At 59.0% G+C, this 22,348-nt stretch overlaps 1 protein-coding gene across 4 annotated transcripts in view; it reads left to right on the forward strand.

Annotated features, from left to right (window-relative positions):
* The window catches only part of DIS3L2 (DIS3 like 3'-5' exoribonuclease 2), a 299,279-nt gene extending 276,967 nt beyond the window's left edge, over positions 1-22,312 (forward strand). For all 4 annotated transcript variants that reach the window (XM_074314980.2, XM_074314986.2, XM_074314989.2 and 1 more), the window contains 7 exons: positions 11,175-11,358; positions 12,073-12,159; positions 14,895-15,042; positions 15,426-15,556; positions 15,725-15,829; positions 17,128-17,229; positions 17,824-22,312. In XM_074314980.2, coding sequence (XP_074171081.2) covers positions 11,175-11,358; positions 12,073-12,159; positions 14,895-15,042; positions 15,426-15,556; positions 15,725-15,829; positions 17,128-17,229; positions 17,824-17,970 — 904 coding nt within the window. In that variant the 3' untranslated portion in view covers positions 17,971-22,312. The remainder of the gene's footprint in view (positions 1-11,174; positions 11,359-12,072; positions 12,160-14,894; positions 15,043-15,425; positions 15,557-15,724; positions 15,830-17,127; positions 17,230-17,823) is intronic.
* Positions 22,313-22,348: the final 36 nt, after the last annotated feature.

The following is a 22,348-nucleotide window of genomic DNA, read 5'->3' on the forward strand; positions in this document are numbered from 1 at the left end:
GGATGAGGAGAAGGCAGAACAAGGCTGCGATGTGGTTTGTGTCAGTTAGGAGTTAACAGGTATAATCGAGGAAGGGTTTGCCAGTGCAGTCAGTCCTTGGCCCCTGCCTGGGCCGGGCAGAGGCTATGGGGCAGGGAGACCCTCAGGTGGCCCCTGTCTGGGCCAGGCAGAGGCTGTGGGGCAGGGAGACCCTCAGGTGGCCCCTGCCTGGGCCAGGCAGAGGCTGTGGGGCAGGGAGACCCTCAGGTGGCTCCCCTGCCCCAACAGCCTCCAGCAGGAAATGTGTGTGGCTCTGGCTCCGGGACACCATCAGTTCTGCCTTGGGTCTAGGGTGAGAAAGAAAATTGATGGTTTCCCACAGGATTTACAAGATGTAAGGTCTTTGAGGAAGCTGATACCACCCCACATGCAGGGCTGGAATTGTGGCCCATGTGGGCCTTTTTCACACATGAAGTAATAAAGAGAATGTTTGTTAGGGGGATCCCCCGGGGGCCCTTTCAGAGACTGGTGCTCTGCACAGTGTGCCCAGGCAGTCACCAGCTCGGTCCCCATGCCAGGGCATGTCCTCCCTGTGGTCTTGGACCAGGTGCACACGGAGGGCAGTGTGAGGGGGGCTGATTACAGCAGCCAGGTAAGGAAGCAGCACCCCACCACACGGCCTCCCCAGTGCTGAGACCCTCTGCAGGCCTTGCTGCCCTGGGTGGCCCACTCAGGAAGCCCCCCAGCCTCTGCAGGTCCTCATCTCTGGGGTCAGGGGAGACCCAGAAACACAGACTCCTCTTTATGGCTGAGGAGCCACTATTTAGCTAAAGGACTCAGATTCCTGTTTGGCCCATTCCAGTAAACCTTCTTCTCCTGGACACCTGGCCCTTTCGTCCGCTTGCACTAGGGAAGCCTCGGCCTCAGCTGCCCTGGCAGCCCTTCCCCATCTGCAGGCCCGGGGCGGATGGAGAACAGGCTTTGGGGTCAGAAAGCGCCATCTCCAGATCATGGCCCTGCCCCCCTGGTGGTGACCTGTGTGCTCACTGCGCTTGGTCTCTCAGGCACTCAGTTTCCCTGTGTGCAAATTAGGGCTCGCATACACCTCCCCGTGCAAGGTTTTTGTGAGGACTCGATAAGAGAATGTGCACAGAAAGCCCAGCCTGACCAACAGTTCTCCTTATTCGCCTGCAGCCTTTAGTGACCACATGGCTGGGGTGGGGGCCCTGCTCCAGGGGAGCTGCTCCCCAGCGGCAGGGAAGGTGAGCAGAGCATGCTGAAACTTGCAAAAACAAAGCAGCATGAGTTCCCAGGAAACGTGTCTCAGCCTCCCTTATCTAGCTGTCGTGTGTGTGTGTGTGTGTGTGTGTGTGTGTGTGTGTGTGAGAGAGAGACAGAGAGAACTAAAGAACACCTGTGTGTTCTGGCATACCCTTCTCTTTCAAAGATCTTCGTGCCCAAGGCCTAATTTTAAAATCAAACTTGACCCCTCCCAATGTCAGTGGTGACTTAGCTGCCCCCACTGAGTTTGTCCAAGGCTACCGAGCCAGCGCCCACTGTTGGGCTGGGGCATGAAAGGGAACCCTGGCCCGGGAGCCCGCGCAGGGCAGCAGAGCTGTTGGGGGGCACTGCGGTGGCTCCCTGAGGTGGCTGGGCCTCCGTGCATCTTGGCCACACGTCCTCTGGTCCACGGTTCTAATTCCAGTTGGACAGCAGCTAGAAGTAGAGAAAGGCATGTGTGTCAACACCATGGCAGAGCCAGCAAGCCCTAATTACCCAGCTCTGCGAGGCCGCCCAGCAGAAACTGCCACCTGGTTCTGCTTAGGGCGAGGTTTCTGCCCTGAGCGCCCGGCTGCTGCCGCGTGCAGGCTGCCCTGTGCCTCCGTGAGCAGAGCCCTGAAACTTGGGAAGGGAGCGAGGCTTCTCGGCTAGCTTTACGCTGACAAAGGGCTTTCTGCCTGTCAACCCGGCTCCCCAGCAAGCCCCCAGCCCCCTCCCTACCGCAGCCACTGGGCCTCCCTTTGGCAGGGCCCGAGGGCCCCTGCTCCAGGGGCCGAGCCTCTGGAGACTTCCTTTTGAGCTAGAAAAACAAGCAGCTGAACCGTGCTGCTGCAGCTGGGCCCCGCCTGCCGAACCTATAGAAAGGCCTGGAGTGGATTCAGCCTCACAGAAGAGGAAACCTGGCTCCGGCCTCGCCCGCAGGGCCTGTTATGTCTGGCTCCAGAGACCTTCTCCTCTGGGGTTTTCCATGCCTGTGAACTAGGCCCCATTCATTTCCCTGTGGTTTCATGGGAATGTCCAAAACGCTCAGCAGGTTGCAGGGAGCCCAGGAGGAGAGGGGTCAGCAAGAGGCCCAAGCTGTGACATGTGGTCAGCCCTGTGGCCGCAGCACCCTCCGTTCAGGTGCTTGAAGCAGGGTACCCCGTTGGCTGTGGGTGGGCGCCCATCAGTCATCTGCCGAATTTCGCCCGGTGGGCCCCCCACCCACCCCAGCCTGCTCTGCCTGCTGCTCCCTTTCTCCAGGCCTCCACTTTCCAGCTCACAGGCCACCAGCTCCACCCTGGCCTGGCCTAGGAGGGAACTGCAACAAAGATCTTGAAAGTTTCCGGGCCCCAGCAGCTCTCACTGCGGTGCTCATCGGACTGCTGCCTCCCATCATGCCCGGCTCCTGGGGCCCTCGCACTTTCCCACCACACTCGCTGGGAGAGCAGCAGGTCCCCTTAAGGGTGGCCACCCCACCACCCCTGTGGGCTGCTCAGCCGCGGAGAAGGGGCCATGCTCGGGCGCACAGCTCCTGTGAGAGGCCCAGCTGCCTTCATGGTGCTGCAGAGCCCAAGAGCTCCCAGGCCCACTGGGAGGACATGCCCGAGTGGAGAAAAGCTGGTTTTCAGGAGAAGTGACTGTGAGACTGGCTGGGAGCAATTCTTATCCTATCTCCAGGTGAGCGCTTTTCACCAAGAGCTAATTGAACAATCCCTGTGAGTGGCCTAATTATAGTTACATGAGACCCCCCAGAGTTGTGACAAGTGCCTTGGTGGCTGAGGGCAGAAGAGGCTGCTAGTTTCTTACTTGGTTTTGGTCTTTGAAAATTGATGCATTTTCAGGTTTGGGCAACAGCCATGCCACTGCTCTGGCTGCCTAGCTCCCGGTCCTTCCCAAAGCCACTTTCTGAGTGTTCTGAGAGTGGAAGGGGTGGGGTGTTTCTCATCTGGTCTAGCTGGTAAATGGATCTGGAAACAGGACATCCTAGGATCCTGGGCGGCCCCGCCGCTCTTGCCAGGCAAGGTTGAGAGGCTGAGCGCACAGAAGCAGAGCGTGAGCAGCAGGAGCGGGGTCAGGAGCTCGGGCTGCCTGCCTGCCAGCACGCCTGGGCTGGGCGAGCCCCTGCGGCCAGCGCCAGCCTCCTTCCACTGTCTGGATGGGCCGAGTTCGGGGAGAGCGGCCTGCTCCGCTGTGCCTGCCGATGCCACAGGGCAGGGACCAACGCCCCCCACGTCAGGTCTGCCCAGGGAGGCTGCCCCGTCCCTAAGCCTTTTTGACGTGACCTTTCTTGGATGACCCGATGGGCATGGGCCTTGCTTCTCTCCTGTGCCCCGTAGACTTGAAAAGCCAGTTTCAGGAAGAGCGTCTTCGTGCTCCAGGCTTACCCAGCTGCTCCTTCCACAGAGGCCTCCTGTGTTTTGCAGCTGCCGCTCACCACGTGTCTGCCCTGAGCCCTCAGGACAGCTTTGGACGAGCGGCCAGGGAGTGCACGGTCTAGCCCCCTCTTCCCCTCACTGGCTGTGGCCCTGGCAAGGCCTTTGCTCTCCGGGCCGCTGGAACCCCAGGCTGCCGTAAGGAAGTGGCTTGTCAGTGGCTAAGACACTGTGCAGGGGTCTTCCTGGGGCCTCCTTCAGCAGAGGGCGGCTCACACTAGCCGCCTCCTCTCTACCCAAATCACAAGGCCTGGCCACCCTTCCTGGGAGCTCACAGCTCTGAGGGCACAGCGCCTGCTGGTCACATACTCACCCTCAGCTTCTTTCTCACGTTAGCTCCTTTGCCTCTAAGATCTTTTGGGTACTTACAACAGCAATCAGAGAACATTCCAGAGAAAAAGACTTTAACGCTTGCTTCTTTCACCAATAAGTGTATTGAGAGTTGTCTACCATTGCCGGCCTCCCTCACTCTTTAATTATTGGTTTCTGAATCAACTGCCCCACTGAGGCTTGGCGCTTCCCCTCCCCCAATCCAGTGGTGTCTCCAGGCCCCTCCCCACTTCACCAGGTGTTTGCACTGTGAACCTCCCCGCTCAGCCTTATTCCCTCAGGACACTTCGCCTCTCAGCCAGCTCGTCCCCCTCTACGCCCCCTCCTGTTTCACCCTCCTCCTGTTTCACCCCACTGCACACCGGTGACAGGGTGAAAGTCTTATCTACCCCAGGGCCTCACCTTGTGTGTATCTCTGTGCTCTGGCCCGACCTGCCCTTTCTTGCTGCCTCTGACTGCTTCTTATAAGCCCTCAGACTCCTCAGCTTATAAGCCCTTTCGTCCTAGCTGTGCCCGGCCCCACCACCACCGGGTTCTGCATCAGGTCCATCCCTCATTCTGCAACCTCCCCCACCCCAGATGAAGTCCCAGGCCCCGTCAGGCCATACCCCCGCCATGCAGCCCTTCTCTCCCCTTGATTCTTGTTTTCCAAACATGCCTGGTGCTTTGTTTTGCCTTCACACCTTTACAGTCCTGTCCCTTTTATATAAAGTATTTCCCTCCACCTTGCCTGGAATTGATCTTGCGTTTATGGACATATCTCCTCACAAGGCCAGGGCTTCCTGGGGGGGCAAGCGGAGGCTCTCTGACAGCAGCAGGGCCCAGGACCCACGCAGGCAGCTGCGCCTCTAGGTCACACAACCCTTCTGGTCGCTTAGAGAGTTGTGGGACTTGGGGCGGTCACCTTTCCTCTGTGCACCTTAAGCTTCCCCACCCATAGAAAGGGATGAAAATGCCTCCCAGGGCTGCAGGAGGGTTTAAGGAGCTGCAGCTAGTATGTGGTGTCATCTATGGCAGGTGCTTACTGGGTGTCTCGTCCCTCTCTCACTGCCCTGACCCACAGCAGCAGCTCAGAAAGGTTTGAGGATGAGTAAGAACAATAAACAAGTGAAGGGCTCTAGCTGGGAGGCATAGCCCTCTGTTATCTCTTAGATAACAGCGCCTCGGGCTTATTAAGTGGAACAGTGCTCTGTAGACTGAGTGTGGAGGAGAGAGCAGGAAAAGGCCGTTGCTTCTCTCCTGCCGTGTTTGGGAATGATTTCAGTGGAGCCCTTTTCTTAGGCAGAGCTTTAAATTCGCGACAACCTCTGGCAGCAAGTGTTTGGAGTCAGAAGTCTACGTGTGAGGGCTGTGTGCCCCAGCAGGAAAGGCCTGGTGGCAGGGACCGAGCCGTCCCAACTCCTGAACGTGCCGCATCCTGTGACTGTCATTCTGCACAGATGTGCTGAGGGTGTACCCTGAGCCAGGCCTGGCACCGGGACGGGGGCGTGGAGGGAGAGAAAGCCATGATCAGAGGCGCTCACCGTAGTGTGGCTAAAGGCCGTGATGGGATACGAAGGGGACCTCTAGGAGGCACATAGGGTGGGCACCTCATGCTGCCCCCCCAGAGGAAGGGACAGCTGAGAAAAAGAGATGGGAGAAGAGTGGTCTGGGATTCCAGGCTGAGGGAACAGCAAGAAAGAGCCCCAAGAATTCACTATGGCTGCAGTGTAAGGGATGGGGGTGGGGAGAAGGAGAGGTGGCCCCAGGCACATGACAAAAAGCCTGGCGAACCTCATTTTACCAGGAGGTGGAACTGTCCCGAGGACACTGGTAGCCATGGAAAGGCTTCCGGCAAGAGAGGGACGGAACCAGATTTGCCTTCAAGAAGGATTGCAGGACATTGGGTGTGAAGAAGGAAACAGAGCGGGCCTGACTAGAAGTAGGAAGGCCAGCCGGTAGGAGCTGGAGGCCTGGCGCCAGGAGGGCGTCCTCGTGGGAGCACAGAGGCTTCTGGGCATGTTACTGTGTTCAGCCGAGGCCCTGGGGTTACCCAGCTCAGTCACATCCACGTATGCACAATGGTAATGTAATCATTAGGCCAGGCCCTGGTATATTGCATCCTCATTTTTAAGGCCAATAAATTGAGGTTCAGAGAGGTTAAGAAATGTGGCTGAAATCACCCAACTAGTGAGTGGCAGAGCTGGGATCCAAGGCAAGCTGTGGAGCTGGAAACCATCTCTCCTCTCCAGGTGGCTTGGCCTGTGCACAGAGAGCCAGGAGAGAAGTAGGGTCAGGAGCCCCACCACAGGACACCCCCAGCCACCCAACCAGAGGACCTCCCGTGGCTACAGACACATTCAGACCCCTGATTCACAAAACAGAGCCGCCATCTTCCAGACGAGCAGAGGGGCATGGTCCGGGACGGGCAGTCTTCCTCCAAAAGAGCAGAGGTTTTAGCCCACCTGTCGTTCAGCCACTGTCTGACCCCTGGCAGGTAGAGTGGCCGTTCCCTACACATCAGCCTTTAAGATGCCACGCAAAGAGGTTCAGTTGCCAGCAAGAAGTAAATGCTGTGTCCAGTGCTACTTGTCAAGTCATGGTGCACGTTAGTCCCTGAAAGGCGAAGGGATGTCCTGTAATGAAAACATCAAGTGAAATAATGTTTCAAACATTTGTCCTGTTTTTCCTTTAAGTAACACTAACACACTTTGGGAAACACCGTTCTAGACCAGAGCCATCTTTGCTGTGGGAGGGGTGTGTGAACTTGTGTGCAGGTTGCTTGTGGCCTTACCTGCCATCCGCCATAGCACTTGAGGGACTCTGACACCTCTGGGCTTGCTCAGCTCCTCCCTAGGATGAGAAGCCTCTCACCTGCCCTTCCCCTGGTCCTCCAGCACCTGGAGGCCCAGAGCACAGGTAGGTGGGATGCTGCACATGAGTGCTGCCCCGCTGCGACCTGGCCTGGCCCCCAGCTGGCCGGGCAGCTGTCTGTCACAGCAGAGCCCGCCCCAGACCTCCAGAGTGGTGGACCCCCCAGTGGGACTGGGCTCCATATGCTCAGCAGATGCCAGGCCTGGGACCAAGGCCCCGTCTCCGAGGGCTTGGCTTGCTGTTCTGGAAGGTGATCCTGGCTGGCAGCCATCCCTGAGCCCCTGTTTAGAGCAATTGTCAGACAGTTGCTGAGTTCCAGCTCACTCCCCCGTCTCGTGCCCCCCCAACAGGGCTGAGTGATCTCATGCCTGTGCCATGCTGGGAGGGAAGGGGTTGGTGGGGGTGGTGGGTGACGATCAGGACAGGTACCCAGGTCAGGGAGCAAGGTCTGAGGCCAGGGCAGCGTGCTCGGCCATCTCCAATTGGGTTTCCAGATCTCAGGGTGTGCAGTTTGCTCTCAGAGGTGCATCCTCACCCAGAGGAGCTTGGGGCATCGTCTGAGTTCTGGCTGCAGACCTGTGCATGCAGCACTGCTCCTAAAAGAGGAAGGAGGTCAGGGTGAAAGGGGGGCTTGCTGACAGGAGCAGCTGTCGGACCTCCTCTCCTAATCTCCCTGCATCCCCTCAGAGCACATTCACTGTCCCCGACTGCAGCTCTCAGCCCCAGACTGGCTTTGGTGAAGGAAAAAGCACTGATTTGGAGCCCACAGACCCCTGGACCTTGGGCTGCAGTTTATAAACTAAGGCTCTTTCCTGCCCAGAAGTTTCTGGGTTCTAAGCTGCTCCTGCCACGTCCCAGGTCCTGTGGAGAGAAGATGTTGGGTGCCCCCTGCTGGTCCTTCCAGGGAACTGAGGAAGTGGGGAGGGGGGAACTTGTAGATCTTGGTGAGAGGGGCCTTTGTTGGCCCAAGAAGAGCAATGACACCCACCTACCCCGCCCCTGCCCAGCGCAGTTCTCCCTCCCATGGCTCCTGACCAAGTTTTTCACAGTGAATCGTGAACTCTGGAATCTGATTACTGGTCACTTGGCTTTCCCTTGGCCTTTCTGTTCCCCCGCTCCATGGGGACCCAGTTCCATCTGCACTGCACCCCTCCCAGCCACCCCAGGGCTTGACCGCCAGGACACTCCAGGCCCCCCTCCTGCTTTTTCTTTCTTTTGTTTTTTTTTTAAAGAGGGCACAGCTCAAATTGGCCCATGCGGGGATTGAACCGGCAACCTTGGTGTTAGCAACACGCTCTAACTAACTGAGCTAACCGGCCACCCTCCTCCTGCTTTCTCATGCTCACAACTTTGGGGATTCTCTCTACCCCTCCCTCTCCCACCTGCTGGTATAAGAAGGATTTTAGAACAGGTTGTGGGGAATGGGCCCTGCAGCTATCCTAGAATATTAGTGAGCCCTGACGCACTTGGGGAATCCTGGCTTATTGCTGCACCACCTCCCAGGCTGGTGACATTGACGTGTTTCTGGGATGAATGCTTGGTATCAGCGAACTGTCTTGGAGAGGGTTCCGCTTAACTCCCCTCTCCCCTGTCATGAGGACAAAGATTTGAAGCCTCCCCCCCACCCCAAACCCCCGGCACCAAAGGGACCTGTCCAAAGTCAGCTTCTGCATCCAAAGCTTCGCCAGACTTTCGAGGTTAGTAAGAGCGCACTTGTTTTTCTCTCACCAGCCGCAGGTGACTCGTGGCACTGAACCGGAGGTCCATGGCGGGGGGGGGGGACACAGAGTGGGGTCACTGGATAAGCAGCTCGACTGGGGTCCGTGGTCGTTGCCTGGGGCCCTGGACATTGGCCCCACCTTCCCCATACCTTCCTTCCTGTTCTTGTCCTTACTTAAGACCTTGAGAGGTGAAGTGGGAGCCCCTGCAGGAACTGGGAGCAGGAGCATCATTGTTTCTTTGAGCCAGGGGTCGGGGGACAGGCGGAAGACACCCCAGCCTAGCCCTGCTAACTGTCCTGCCCAGCGTTCCCTAGCCTGCTAGCAGCCTGGTGGCAGCCCTGCTGTGGGGCTATGCTGCCCCCTGCTGGCCACGCTGCAAAATGCAGCCCAGAGTCTTCACCGAAGCCCGTCGCTGGGCTGGAGGCGGGCTCCAAGCCCCTGCCCCGAGTGATGCTCTGACTGCATGGGGAGACAAGTCTAAAACTGCCTGGCAGTTGTTGAATGAACAAACGAATGAATGAATATAAATTTATTTAGGTGGTGATGACCTGCAGTGTCTGACCAGGAACAGACAATGAATCAAATCAGACATTTATCAAGCAGGAACTGAAGACTCCTCTTGGGTTGGCAAGACCTAAGTAACAAAAACAAATATGAAGAGTCAGTGCTAGACGGTGACAAGGTGACCGTAGGGCAGCCTGGCCCTTGTTGCCAAGTTGCCAAGTGGCTGGGTAGCAGTAAGTGCCCAGGCGGATGGAGAGAGCCTTCAGCCTGGGCCTTCAGGGACGGCGTGGAAAGGGTGAGGAGAGGGATGGCTGGCAGGGCTGAAAATCACAGGGCACCCCGGGGAGACCCCAGCCCATTGGGCATGGAAGGTGGGGAGAGACAAAAGCACCTCTCATGTCTTGAGGCTCACAACTCGGGCACAGGGTCTGCCCTTAGAAGAGGTCTTACCCCTTCGGTCTCTACAGCCACCCTGTGAAGCAGGTGCCATGGTCTCCGTTCTACATTTGAGAAAAAGGAGGGTCAGAAAAGGTCCGTGACTCGTTCAGGCTCCTACAGCGAGAACATGTGGAGCCAGGACCCAGACCTCATCTGATTTGGTGGTCAGTGCAGGTGCCTGAACTTGGGCTTCTCAGCAGGAAGTGATGTGCTCATGGACAGACTAGGGTGGGGGGTACTGTCAGGATGGCCCCCTGAAAGGCTGTTAGGCATCCCAGTGGGGAATGAAGGAATGCGGCATGCCCCCCTGGGCCTCTCACCGACACAGGCCAGCAGAGGCCAGAGCCTGCAGTCCTGCGCCCCAGCTGTATGCCTGGCCCTCGGTGCTACGGGAGGGGCTAGGAGCGCACAGTGTGGAGAGGGCTTCTGGGAGAGACAGGTGTGCGCTGGGGACAGCTTGGCAGACCGGAGCCATGCTCCTGCCGAGGTCGGCCCAGTCGGAGGGGCTCCGCACCCTCACACTCAGTCTCTCCCCGCTCACTGGCTGCTTTTCTTTGCAAGAGCTTGGCAAGGTGATGAGGCTCAGCCTGTAGTACAGCCCACACCTCCAGGAAGGGGACGTTTATGCTGGGCCTCCGGCTGCTGCCAGGCCTGCTGGGGCTTCCTCCCTGAGCTCTCCTACCTCCATGGGAGAAGGCCAGGCTTGACATGCAACCTGGGGTTCAGATGGAAGGCAGGGGAGTCTTCCCTGAGCTGGGTAAGGCTTTGCCCACGCAGGGCACTCTGGCCACGAGGGCACCAGGGCTGCCTGAGCCCCCTTCCCAGAGGCCGCAGCTCTAGTGCACTTGTCCCCCCACGGGAGCCCCAGGCGGGGAGCAGCGCGTGGGCCTCCTGCCCCAGATTGGGGGGAGGGGGTGCTGACCTCAGGCCTATGATCCAGCATCCCACGGTGCCTGACCCCTCAATTCTGGCCCCTTCCTCCATCCTCCATCAGTCCCCGCTCCTCCCCCGAGGTTCTTGGTGTGCTGTTGTCTTTTCATTTGGAGCCATAGCTAGTCCTACTTACTCTTGATTCTAATTACACTCAAGTGAAGCAAAAGTAGAGTGTTCACTCCTAAGAGGTTGACTGGGTAGGGTTTGAAATCCCAACAGCACCTCTGCCTTACCAGGATGCGTGAGTTCATGCTTGCTGTCTGTGACGCCCCTGTTCATGCTCTGAAACCCCCATTTCCCCAGGGGGAGCAGGAGCCCAGCACTCCTGGGAACGGGCAGCCCTGGGTCTGCTCACGACTTCCACACACCCCCAGGGAGGCACGTTGTTTTCTTACAGCTGGCGATGCCCCTGAGGGTTCTGGAGGCTAGTCACTCAGCAGAGATCTTTACTAAGTGCCTTTTCTGGGTCAGGCAGGGTGCCGAGACCTGGGGCTACAGCAGGGAATGAGACAGACCCCCCCACCACCACCTCCAGAAGAGTATAGAGACTGATTAGTACAGTGAGGGGCGTGAGCGGGAAGTGAGTGAGGAATAAAGTAGATTGGATGGGGTGGGAATGGGGTGGGGGGCATCTCTAAGCTGAGACTGAGGGAGCAAGAGAGCCAGCCCGGAGCCTGGGGGAGAATGGGAGCAGCCCCTGACCCCGGCGCTCCCCCCGCAGGCTGGTGGAGGAGTTCATGCTCTTGGCCAACATGGCCGTGGCCCACAAGGTCTACCGGGCCTTCCCCGAGCGGGCCCTGCTGCGTCGGCACCCCCCACCCCAAACCAGGATGCTCAGTGACCTGGAGGAGTTCTGTGACCAGATGGGCCTGCCCATGGACGTCAGCTCCGCCAGCACCATCAATGTGAGTGCCGGGAGCCTGGGCAGGGAGCGGTCCTATTGGGGGAAGAGGGGGGCCTGGGAGTTGGAGGTGCCGCAGGCTCTGTGTTCTCCGTCTGTTCCCCTTCAGCCGGAACTCCCCTGCAAGAGAGAGGGGAGGCCGTGGGGAGAAGGCCTCTGAGTCGCTGAGGCCCTGGCCGTGGACGGGGCTCCCCACCAGGCCCCAGCGAGGAGGCCACTTGAGGCTCAGCTGTAGGCAGGGGTCCTATAGCCAGGGATGGGCTAGTCCTGAGCCCAGAGGCTTTCAGTAGGGGGCTGGGACCATCGGAAGCCAGAGAATGTTTTTATGGTAATTGGTGTCCAGTGTTCCCTGCCTGGAACTAAGCCTCATGGGGCTCCGGAATCCATGGCCTCAGCTCTGATCTTCCAGGCGGGAGACTATTGCTACTTGTGCCCCAGGCCTGGGGTGGGTGAGAAGGTGCCTTAGGTCAGACAGGTAGAAAACAGTCTGTCCAGGCCAGCCAGCTAGACGTGGAAGGACTGACCTTGAGTCAGGCCCAGTGTGGGACACAGGCGGGAGGCTGCTGACTGTCCTGCACGCCATCCATGGCCATCGGAGCCAGGCTGGGTCCCTCAACTGATGCTTCCTCCCCAGAAGTGGGTTTCAGATGCTCAGGGGGTGATGGGCCCCAGAGCCTCTTCCTAAGCCTGACTGCATATCACATGAGTTTGCTTCTAGAAAAGTCTGACCAAACTATTTGGAGATGACAAGTATTCACTGGCCCGGAAGGAGGTGCTCACCAACATGTGCTCTCGGCCCATGCAGGTAAGGGGGGCCTAGTCCCCCATCCTCCCCCGTCTCCCAGGAACACTCATGACCTCTGCACATGCAGAGGACCTCAGGGGAGGGTGGGGAGGCGCCCCCAGGCAGCGCCTAGGACGGTGGGGCTCCTGAGCCTGATCTGCTGCCACCTGCTCAAGGACGGCTTATCTGGGCATGTTAGAGGGCCCAGTTTGAGCCCCACTGCCCTCTGCATGGCCTCCGGGGCTCTGTGCCCTGCAGAAAGCACAGGGCATACACCAAGCCTACAGGCCCGATCCCCATAGACCAGCTTGGGGAAGGGGATGAGAGCCTGTCAGCAACTCGTGGCCGGATGAGGACCCTGGAAGGGAGCGAGTGTCTCCTGAAGCAGCCTGTCCAGGGGAGCAGTCCTCAGCCCCCACCGCAGCTTATGGACCCCAGCGGAGAAGTCTCCCTCTCACCAGCCAGGAGAAGGGGTGTCAGGCCATGGGCCTGTCTGGAGGCAGGATGACGGGCTGGCAGCTTGGGAAGTAGATGATGGCATGCTCCTGGCAGCCTCTCAGCTGTCTGAGGCCGAACTCCAACCCCCACAGGCCCGAGCACCTTGGGAAGGAGCCAACCCTGTGGACTGTGAGGCCAGCAGGAGATACACGTGCTAATGGGCTAGTTCTGGGCCACAGCCCGGCTGGGAGACAGGGACAAACCATTTTTCAGGGGCTCAGTCACTCAGCAGGTTCATTCTGTTCACAAGAACCAGATCGCCCCAGCTGGCCACAGCTGATTTCTTTTCTAACACCTTAAGCTGTGCCGGGAATGGAGCCATCGGGCCTGTTTAGGTCTGGCTGCCCCAGTCACAAGTGTCTGCCCCATGCCAAACTCCTTAACATACCCCACACAGGAGCAGGGGGTGCCTGTGGCCACCAGGCTGGACACCATCCTGCCCTCCAGTTGCCCCTGGGTCCCAGGAACTGCCTCCTGGCTGTGCTGTGTATTCCCTGACCCTAGAAGCCATCCACCTCCAAGATCAAGCCAGCCCTGCAGCCCCACAGAAAGGAGACCCCTCCTGAGTCGCCTGGAACCCAAAAAAGACTGGACTTCTGACCTGGCCTGCCAGTACTCTCAGAGGCCAGCCTTTGCGTCAGGATCTGATGGCAGGAAGTGCCCAAAGAGTCTAGTGCCCCTGTTCTCCCAGCCCCAAGAATGGGGGCAGGGACAGGGAACCAGCCAGAGGTAGCAGCAGTGAGCATGAAAATCTTAAGTGAGCTGCTGAAACAGGGCTGTCCCAGGGACGGCTGGTCTCTGTGGGAAAGCCACAGTCCCCACCCACCCCACTCTGCCCAGAGACACCAGCCAGCAAGGGAGCCAGAGCCCTCTGTCCTCCTCACCCAGCTCTTCTGGGGAACTGGGCCACCGCTAAGAACAAAGCCCGAACGTGGATCAGAGTGGAGGCAGCTCCCACCTCCCCCAGCGACTTGCCCCAGACATAACCCAGGGCCCAGCAGGAGCTGGAAGGGAAGCAGAGTTGGGGAGCCAAGCAGGTCACCACCAGCTGCGCCCTGAATTCCAGGGCCTCTGTACGCAGAGAAACTGGAGCCTGCTGTCCATGTAGCCGGGCACACAGGAGGGGGTGAGAGTGAGCAACAGCGGGGAGTGAGCAAGTGCGCGCGCAGGGTGTGACTGGCTCTCGGCGAGGAGGCTGGTCACTTGCTCCCAGGCAACAGCGTGTCCTTGCTTCCCAGCCCTGAGAGCTCAGGGACACCAGGCAAGTAGCTTCAGGGCCTGTGGCCAGGGCTTCCACGACAGCAGGACTGCTCGGAGCCTGGGGCTATTTGGGGGGCCCCTACAGCCACCTGGTGTCTCTTTCTGTACCCCAGTCTTAACTCCCTCCCTGTAGAAGGGCCTTTTGAACTCAGACCCCTGGGTCTTGGCCCCAGGACAGGTCATCAGGGACAAAATGGGCTGAGGCTGACTGGCAGGCAAGCCGTTTGCCTCCCTTGGTTGGCACAGGTGGAGTGTTAGGAGCACAGAGGTGCCAGGGTGCGAGCGTGGCGTTCAGCAGTGCAGGCATCAGGGCCTGAGGGCATGACGTCAGCCACGACCAAAGGCCAGGCCGGGCCCAGAGAGGAAGAGCCAGGCACCCACTGCCCATTTTGCTCTGGGTGGTGGGCGTCCCGGACCTTTCCTCCTGCCTTCCATTCTGGCCATATGGTGGAGGTGGTCCAGCAGGGCTACCCCAGCCCCTTCCTGGGGAGGGAGCAGACCAGAAACAACCCCCCTCTCCTGGCAGTGACAACAGCAACTCACTGCAGGGAGAATAAGCTCCTCCCCAGCTGCCCTCAGACCCCTGGTGGCCCTCCCTCCTCTCCCCAAGGGCTTGGTCAGCAGGACTGAGGGAGGAGGCCCTCCCCATCTTGCGGTTCCCAGCACCCACCCTGTCCTCAGTGGAGGCGGGGTGGGCCCCTTGCAGGGCTGCTGCCATGAGCGAGTCTGGACAACCCAGGGCAAGGCCTGCATTTGTCTTTGGCAGCAGAGGGGCGTGGGCGCCCTGTGGCTTTGGCCAGCCTCATGGCAGCCCTGTGGGTCCCGCTACATAGAATGGCCCCAGCCTCCTCTGGCCTGCCTAGCTGTGCTCAGCTGCCTGCAGCCTGGCAGGTCAGTCCACCGCAAGATTTCCCAGCGCAAGGCCGTGAGTCTCACAAAGCAAACCCAGCCCCAACCTGGCCTGGCCGGGATCTAAGACCCCCCACCCTCACCCCCAGATGGCGGTGTACTTCTGCTCGGGGGTGCTGCAGGACGAGGCAAAGTTCCGGCACTACGCCCTCAACGTGCCGCTCTACACGCACTTCACCTCTCCCATCCGCCGCTTCGCCGACGTTATGGTGCACCGTCTCCTGGCTGCCGCGCTGGGTAAGGGGCGCGGCTCGGGAGGCAGTGGAGGCCCGTGCCAGCTAGGAGCTGCCACCCCCAGAGCGGGTGCGCAGCGTCCAGAGGCCACACTGCTGTGACTGTGGAGGCCCCAAGGGGTGGGCAGCTCGAGCAACAGGGAGCCTGGGGCCGAACATCCTCCTCTGTGCCGTTGGGACTCAGTAAAAGCTGAGGCTGGGGCTTGAGGGCCTAACCTGGCCCGCCGCCCTCCCAGCCTCTGGAGCTGGGCAGCGGGAGGCCTTGACTCTACGTGGACCTCCCACGCCACCTTGCCCGGGCCAGGGGCACCACGCTGCCCATTGCCCAGCCATGGCCAGCACGCACAGAGCACCCGGCCAGCGTTCCCCCGACCGCCCTCTTTCCAGGCTACAGGAAGCTGCCAGATGTGGCGCCCAGTGTCCTGCAGAAGCGGGCCGACCACTGCAATGACCGCCGCATGGCGTCCAAGCGCGTGCAGGAGCTCAGCACCAGCCTCTTCTTTGCCATCATGGTCAAGGTGAAGCCACCATCCTGGCGCTCCGTCCCGCCCTCTGCCCCACCTCCCCTCCTGGGCACCTGCTCACAAGGAGCCCTGGAGGAGGCCAGGGGTCTTCAGCAGTTGGGGTGGGCGCTGGGGAGGTTCCACGTCCCGTGGCCACTCCTTGACTAGAGCTCTGCCCTGCAGGAGAGTGGTCCCCTGGAGTCGGAAGCCATGGTGCTGGGCATCCTGAGCCAAGCCTTCGACGTGCTGGTGCTGCGCTACGGGGTGCAGAAGCGCATCTACTGCAATGTGAGTACGCGGGCGGCCAGGCCACAGTCAGGGGCGTGGGGGCAGGCATAGACCAGCTACAGGTGCAGACCCGGCTCCTGTGCCCTCCCCCGGCCCCGACAGACAGCTGCTTAGCACACTTTTTTCCCCTGCCTATTCCCGTTCCCTCTCCTGGCGTCTCCGTATTCCTCTAGCCTCTGGTGTCCCAGGGTCAGCCTTTAGTGGACACAAGCATGGAGAGTGGGAGCACAGGCCGAGGACCCTGCTGTTCCTGTCTACACTGTGGACAGGATCCAAGCTGTGATGGTACCACCTACCCCTCGCTCAGGTGTGGGCCATGCTAGCACACAGTGGCAGAGGGTGTGGAGCCCCTGACCTTGCTCCCCTCCCCCACCCAGCCCCAAGCCCACCTAATGGGCCCTGCCAAGACACCCAACTCTGCCTGCCTGGGATGGGGGACCTTCTCCAAGGACCAGGCAACCAGAGAACACGTCCCTTCATAACCAGTACAGGATGGCAGGGTATGCAGGCTTTGTGAGAGTTTTTTATAGGAACACAAGGGAAGGAAAGATCAGAAAGATGGTCCATGGCTCCTCCGGAAGCCAAGTCCCTCAAAGAGAAGAAAGAGACCAGCCTTGGGTCCTGCCCTGGGTGGCTATTTGTTTCAGGGTTTCCCAAAGATACTTGGTGCTTCCCTGAGGCCACCTGAGGGACCTGTTTCAGCTGACTTTGTGGTTAGCAGGTCACCGTCTGGATCCCAACCCTGGCTTGAATTTCCCAACATCCAAAGCCCTTTTGGGAGTGCACAGCCCAGCACATAGTATGGGAAAAAACACAATAGCAATAAAATGGAGTAAAGAAGAGACGGAGTGGAGTCCAGCTGAAACCATTCAGGGCTCTAGTTCTGAAGTCCTGAAGTTTACCGAGCAGGAAGAAAGTTCATCATCTCTGCAGCCCTCAGTCTGTGCTAACAGACCCGGTGCCAGCAGGGGGCGGCAGGTGCCAGCCTCAGGTGCCTCACCTGGGGCCACCACCTCCTGGGAATAGCACAGAGCCAGTGGCCCCATGCTGCCTCAGCCAAGATGGCCTGGCAGGGCCTCTGAAGCTGGCGAGGCAAGGGGCGAGGATGGGGGTGGCCCCCTGGATAGTCAGGCAGCTAGCTGCTGGGCTGGGCGACAAGGCAGGAAGCTCCCTTGAGGCTAGTCAGAGGTGGAACAGGGAAGGGGACTGCTTCCAAGCATCAGAGCTTTGCAGCGTCAAAGGGGTTAGAGGTGGCATCCAGAGCCCAGGGCCTGAGACCCAGGTGTGTGCCCCCCCAGGCGCTGCCCCTGCGGTCCCACCACTTCCAGAAGGTGGGCAAGAAGCCAGAGCTCACGCTTGTCTGGGAGCCTGAGGACGTGGAGCAGGAGCCAGTGCAGCAGGTCAGAACCCGGGGCGGGGGGAGCGTTCCCAGAGCACCCTGTGTCCCCACCCCCCACCCCAGTTCTGTCTCCTGGGACGCACTCCCCTGGCCTCCCATTGCTGTTCCCCTTATCTCCCCCATCACTCAGCTCCCAGGTGAGCTGGCAGCAGCTCACCCACACCACCTCCTTTGGGCCTAGCTTTCGGAGCCACCTCCCCTCCCTTAGGGACACCCGCTGTGGGGGAGAAGCAGGGGGCTCTGCCTGTCTCTCTAAAGCAGGGTTCTTCACTTTGGGTGTCCTTTTGAGAATCCGATGAAAGCTATGGGCCTCCTATCCAAGAAAGTCTATTTAACACTTTCCCTCTGCGGCATGCTCTGGACACTCAGTGCTCACTGGGCACCAGGTACCAGGACTCCTGGCCGCAGTACCTGAGGGGGCTCGGATTCCAGACGGGCAGTCAGAGGCCTAACGAGGCAGAGCGAGTGGTGCTGGGGGCCCAGCTGGATACACCGTGGCAGAGCTGGGCTTTGCCAGCAGGCCCCTGCCCCTCCTGTCCCCCGGGTGGCCCCTGGTGACCCACCCGTGTCACTGCTGGGTTCTGCTATGCTGCAGGTCATCACGATCTTCAGCCTGGTGGAGGTGGTGCTGCGGGCAGAGGATGCAGCCCTCAAGTACAGTGCCGTCCTGAAGCAGCCGGGCACCGAGGGCCTCCTGGGCCCGCAGGACGAGGCGTGTGACGAGGACAACAAGCAGGACTGAGGCCACCAGCCGGCCCCCACCCACCCACCCACCTGCCCCGCCTGCTGGCTTTTAGGACTAGGACCTTTGGCACCAAAGGGGATTTTTAATTTGGTTTTTAAAAACTCAGGGTTTTGTTTTATTTTTTCATTGTATTTTATTATTTGCAGCTCAGTTTTTAAACAAACTGGAGGGCAGAGGGTGGGGCTGGATGGACGGCTGAGGCCTGGCCAGAATTTACCAGAACAGAATGGTATCGGGTCCTCCCAGGAGTCCAGCCCCCCTTCTGCCAGGCCAGCCACTGCCTTCCCCTGCCCAGGAAACTCGGGGATGGGGGGACATTCAGCAAATCAGTGTCACGGAATAGAATCAAGTGCAGTCCGGTGTGTGGGGCACCTTTGGGAGGCCGCGGTGGCAGCCCGCCCCATGGGCCCCAGACGAGGGACCTGGCTCAGGCTCCACCCCTTAGAGCTGAGCTGGGGTCACCACCCTCTGGAACCTTCCTGTCAGTTCCAGGATGATTCACAGAGCTGGCCGCATGGCAGATTGATGCCAGCACCTTTTTCTGGCTGATTAGAAATGTAATTAGTATGCAAGACGGCAAGCTTACCCACCACCCTACCGCTTGTGGCTGTGTCCCTCCCTTCCCCCACCATTTCCTCTTCGCCTGCCAGCTGCACTTGGCTCAGGAGGGGGAGACCTGGGTCCTGTGACACCCTGCCCCCTGTTTCTGGGCCACAGCTCTGAGTGGCCTGTCCACCCCATGGTTCATGCCGGTGCCTCAGCACCTTCAGCCCCAATCCTGCCCCTGGGCAGCACCGAGGGAACACGGACAGTGAGACATGGGCCTGCTGGAGGTGGGAAGGGCCCTCCAACTGGTCTTCCTGACCAGGGACAGGAAAATGGGCTCCTGATGGCCCAGCCTGGCGCAGTCACCTGTCTGGCATTCTGACATCCACTGATACCACAACGTCAGGGACGCAGGGACAGAGGTGGGCCACTGGACAGTGTTCTCTCTCCAGTGGATCTGACCTATGCTCCTTCCCTGCCAAACCAGGAAATCACAGGTTGTTTCCCCAAGAGCTGCTGGAAATGAAGTCCATGGTGGCCACGGGCGCGTTCCCACTATGTTGGTCCCACCGTGTCGATACTGACGAGCTCGACTGCTCTGGTTATAGTGAGCTTCCTTCAAAGAAAAGTTCAATGCAGCACCTTGTGAAGGGCCTTCGGTGTCTGGAGTAGTGATGATACGGCTACTTTCGTCTGCCACTGGCAGGTGTGGCTCGTCCACCCAGCACTGAGCTGTGGGCCACAGTGGAGCAGAGGACCCCTCGTACCTGCCCCCGTTCCTTTCTCTCTTCTTAACACCTCAGTCAGCCTTTAAATCTGTCCCAGGGACCACCATCCCTTTCCTGCTCCTGTCCCCAGAGCCTTTGCCTAGATCCAAGTATCTGGAAGGGAAGGGAAGTGAGCATCTGGTGGTTTGGTATTTGGATGAGGAGATTTCGGGTGCTTCCCTGGCCTGGGTAGCCAGACAACCCAAGAGTGAGAGATCACAACCCTGTCCCCGTCCCCTCAGCTGCCCCACCCTCTGAGGAGGAGCAGCCCTCTTTTCTCGTGCTGTCCCCAGGACCTCCCACAGAGCCTGGGAGCTGAGGGCAGAGCAGCGCCCCTCAGGGAGGCCGTGGGTGAGAGTGCTGGGCTCCTTGGTGGGCAGCGTGGACCCAGACCAGACATCCCTCCTTTCTGCCCCAGTGAGGACTAGCCAGCTCAGTCAGCAAGGAGGAGCTTTGCTGCCTGGATTTGCTTGGGAGGCAGAGGCTGGCCTACCCCAGAGGCCCCCTGGAGCCGTGGGGGCCATAGCAGCCCCACCTCATTGACAGGGATGAGAATTGAACTGCATCCAGAAATGAGGCAGGTCCCTGGCCAAGGTGTCAACAGCAAGACTGCCCGGCCAGGACCAGGGCCCAGGCAGCTGCCCTCCACCACAGCCTGCCTGGGCCCAGCACTTCCCACCCACTGCAGCCACGTCCTCCATCTTCACCCGCTCGTTCAGCCATTGTTGACGCCGTCCGTCTGTAGGTCATTGGTGGGACACGTATCCATGGGTCCAGTGGGAAAGACAGCCCTTCTGTGGCCCCACACTAAGAGGACTTAATAAAAGGGGTGATACGACAAAACCTCGTCAAAGGGAAGACTCGTTCTTTCTTTCGGCTGTCCCAGAGCACCTGGGCGCCAGTGCAGGCTGAAGCCCAGGCCACAGGGCACGGCTGGCTTTTCCTCAAGTGGCCACCCCAGGTCACCATGGGGGAGGGACACATAGACACAGATAATGTCACATATAATGAGGCTCTGGCAAAGTTCAGAGGGACAGTACCAGAAAAAGATGGCACAGGCAGCAGGCCCCACGGAAGCAAAGCAACTGAGGCGTGAAGAGACTTGACACAAGCCGTGAAAGTCCGAGGTCACTGGGGCCAGAGTGCGGAGAGGACACACAAGGTGATGCTGGAAAGGTAGGGAGAGGTGGGCCACCTTGGAACCTCTGCCGGCCAGAGTTTCCGTGCTGTCCTGTGGGCAGTGCAAAGCCATGAAGGTGTTTCATCTGGGCTTTGACGCGATTTGACCTCGTTCACTTATTCAACAGTGAGAGCCTACAAAGTGCCAGTGTCCTCGGAGCTGATGGGCAGGAGGGGAGTGTCACGGTTTTAGTGTGGCAGGTGGCAGTGATGGCACCCACGGTCAAGCTGAGGGAGGCCGTGCGTGGGCGGAGACCTCGGAGCAGCCTGGTAGCTGCACAGGCCCTGAGGCAGGAGTGGGTGTGGGCAGTGGAGGGGGGTGGGAGGGCAGAGCGCTGGGGTGGAATGAACTAGAAGGAGCTGAGGCAGGCTCACCTCAGCCTCTCAGGTGATGGTAGCACTTTCCTTGCAGGATTTCAGTGGCAGAGTGCTAAGAACAGACCCGTATGCAGGCTGGGGCCAAGACACAGACAGAGGTGGAAGGGAGGAGCAGTAGGGGTGGTGTGAGTTGGGGGGCACTAGTGAAGGTAACGCTGAAAGGATTTGCTGAAGGAGTAGATGTGGAAATGACAGCAAGGGGCTAAAGTACTCTGGCGGGGGATTGAAAGCCTGCAGGGCTCAGAGGAGTACACTTCTGAGATCAGGAATGAGGAGCAGCCCAGAGAGGGTGGGATCCCTCGGCTTCAGGAGGATTCCTGTCTCCTGATTGCAAAGAAAGAAACCCAGGTAAAGTGGCTTTAGGAGGAAGAGAGTGGTTGGAAGGCTCCTGTTTGTATATGAACTCCCAGAGGAAGGTGGGAAAGCCCAGCTTAGAGGAGTCAGGGGTGCTACCCTGCCACCAGGTCCCCTGGGCATGGTGATCCAGTACATGCATGGCCCTGGGTCTCCCTTCTCTGTTTCAGCTTCATTCCTCCTGCCATAGATCACTTCCTTCAGTGACCTAGAAACATGAGCTGTATGTTGCGACTTCTCCTCCTGGAGAAAGACACACTTCCCAATTGAAGTGAGGAGAGGCCCTAGGAACAAATGGGTCATGTGCCCACCCCTAGCCCCATCAGACAGATGGCATGGTACAGAACGGTAGCTCCTAGGGTCCCGCGCAGTTAGGAGGGTTGGGCAGGTCCCAGAAAGAGATGTGGCTGGGCCGGCCCGGTGGCTCAGGTGGTTGGAGCTCCGTGCTCCTAACTCCGAAGGCTGCCGGTTCGATTCCCACATGGGCCAGTGGGCTCTCAACCACAAGGTTGCCGGTTCAACTCCTCGAGTCCCGCAAGGGATGGTGGGCAGCACCCCCTGCAACTAAGATTGAACACGGCACCTTGAGCTGAGCTGCAGCTGAGCTCCCAGATGGCTCGGTTGGAGCACATCCTCTCAACCACAAGGTTGCCAGTTTGACTCTCGCAAGGGATGGTGGGCTGTGCCACCTGCAACTAGCAATGGCAACTGGACCTGGAGCTGAGCTGCACCCTCCACAACTAAGATTGAAAGGATAACAACTTGAAGCTGATCGGCACCCTCCACAACTAAGATTGAAAGGACAACAACTTCAGTTGGAAAAATAAAAAAGTCCTGGAAGTACACACTGTTCCCCAATAAAGCCCTGTACCCCTTCCCCAATAAAAATATATTTTAAAAAAAAGTTGAAAAATGAACAAGTACACGATTCAGAAATGGGTAAATATCAAAATAAAAAGCCAAGAGGGGAAAGTGACCGCCTCTGAGATGGGAAAATGCAGGGAGGGAGAAGGGAACTTCTGCTTTTGTTTTGCAACAAACCTTATGGATCTATCTGATATTTTTAACTACACTCATGTATACCTCGGATAAAAATTAAAACTCGGGGCCCTCGAGCCGCTTTTCTTTGTGCTTAGGCCCACTCCTAACTC

The sequence above is a fragment of the Rhinolophus sinicus genome, chromosome 17 (assembly GCF_057876585.1).
Source record: "Rhinolophus sinicus isolate RSI-liver-muscle chromosome 17, RSI-T2T, whole genome shotgun sequence".
Taxonomy (NCBI): domain Eukaryota; kingdom Metazoa; phylum Chordata; class Mammalia; order Chiroptera; family Rhinolophidae; genus Rhinolophus; species Rhinolophus sinicus.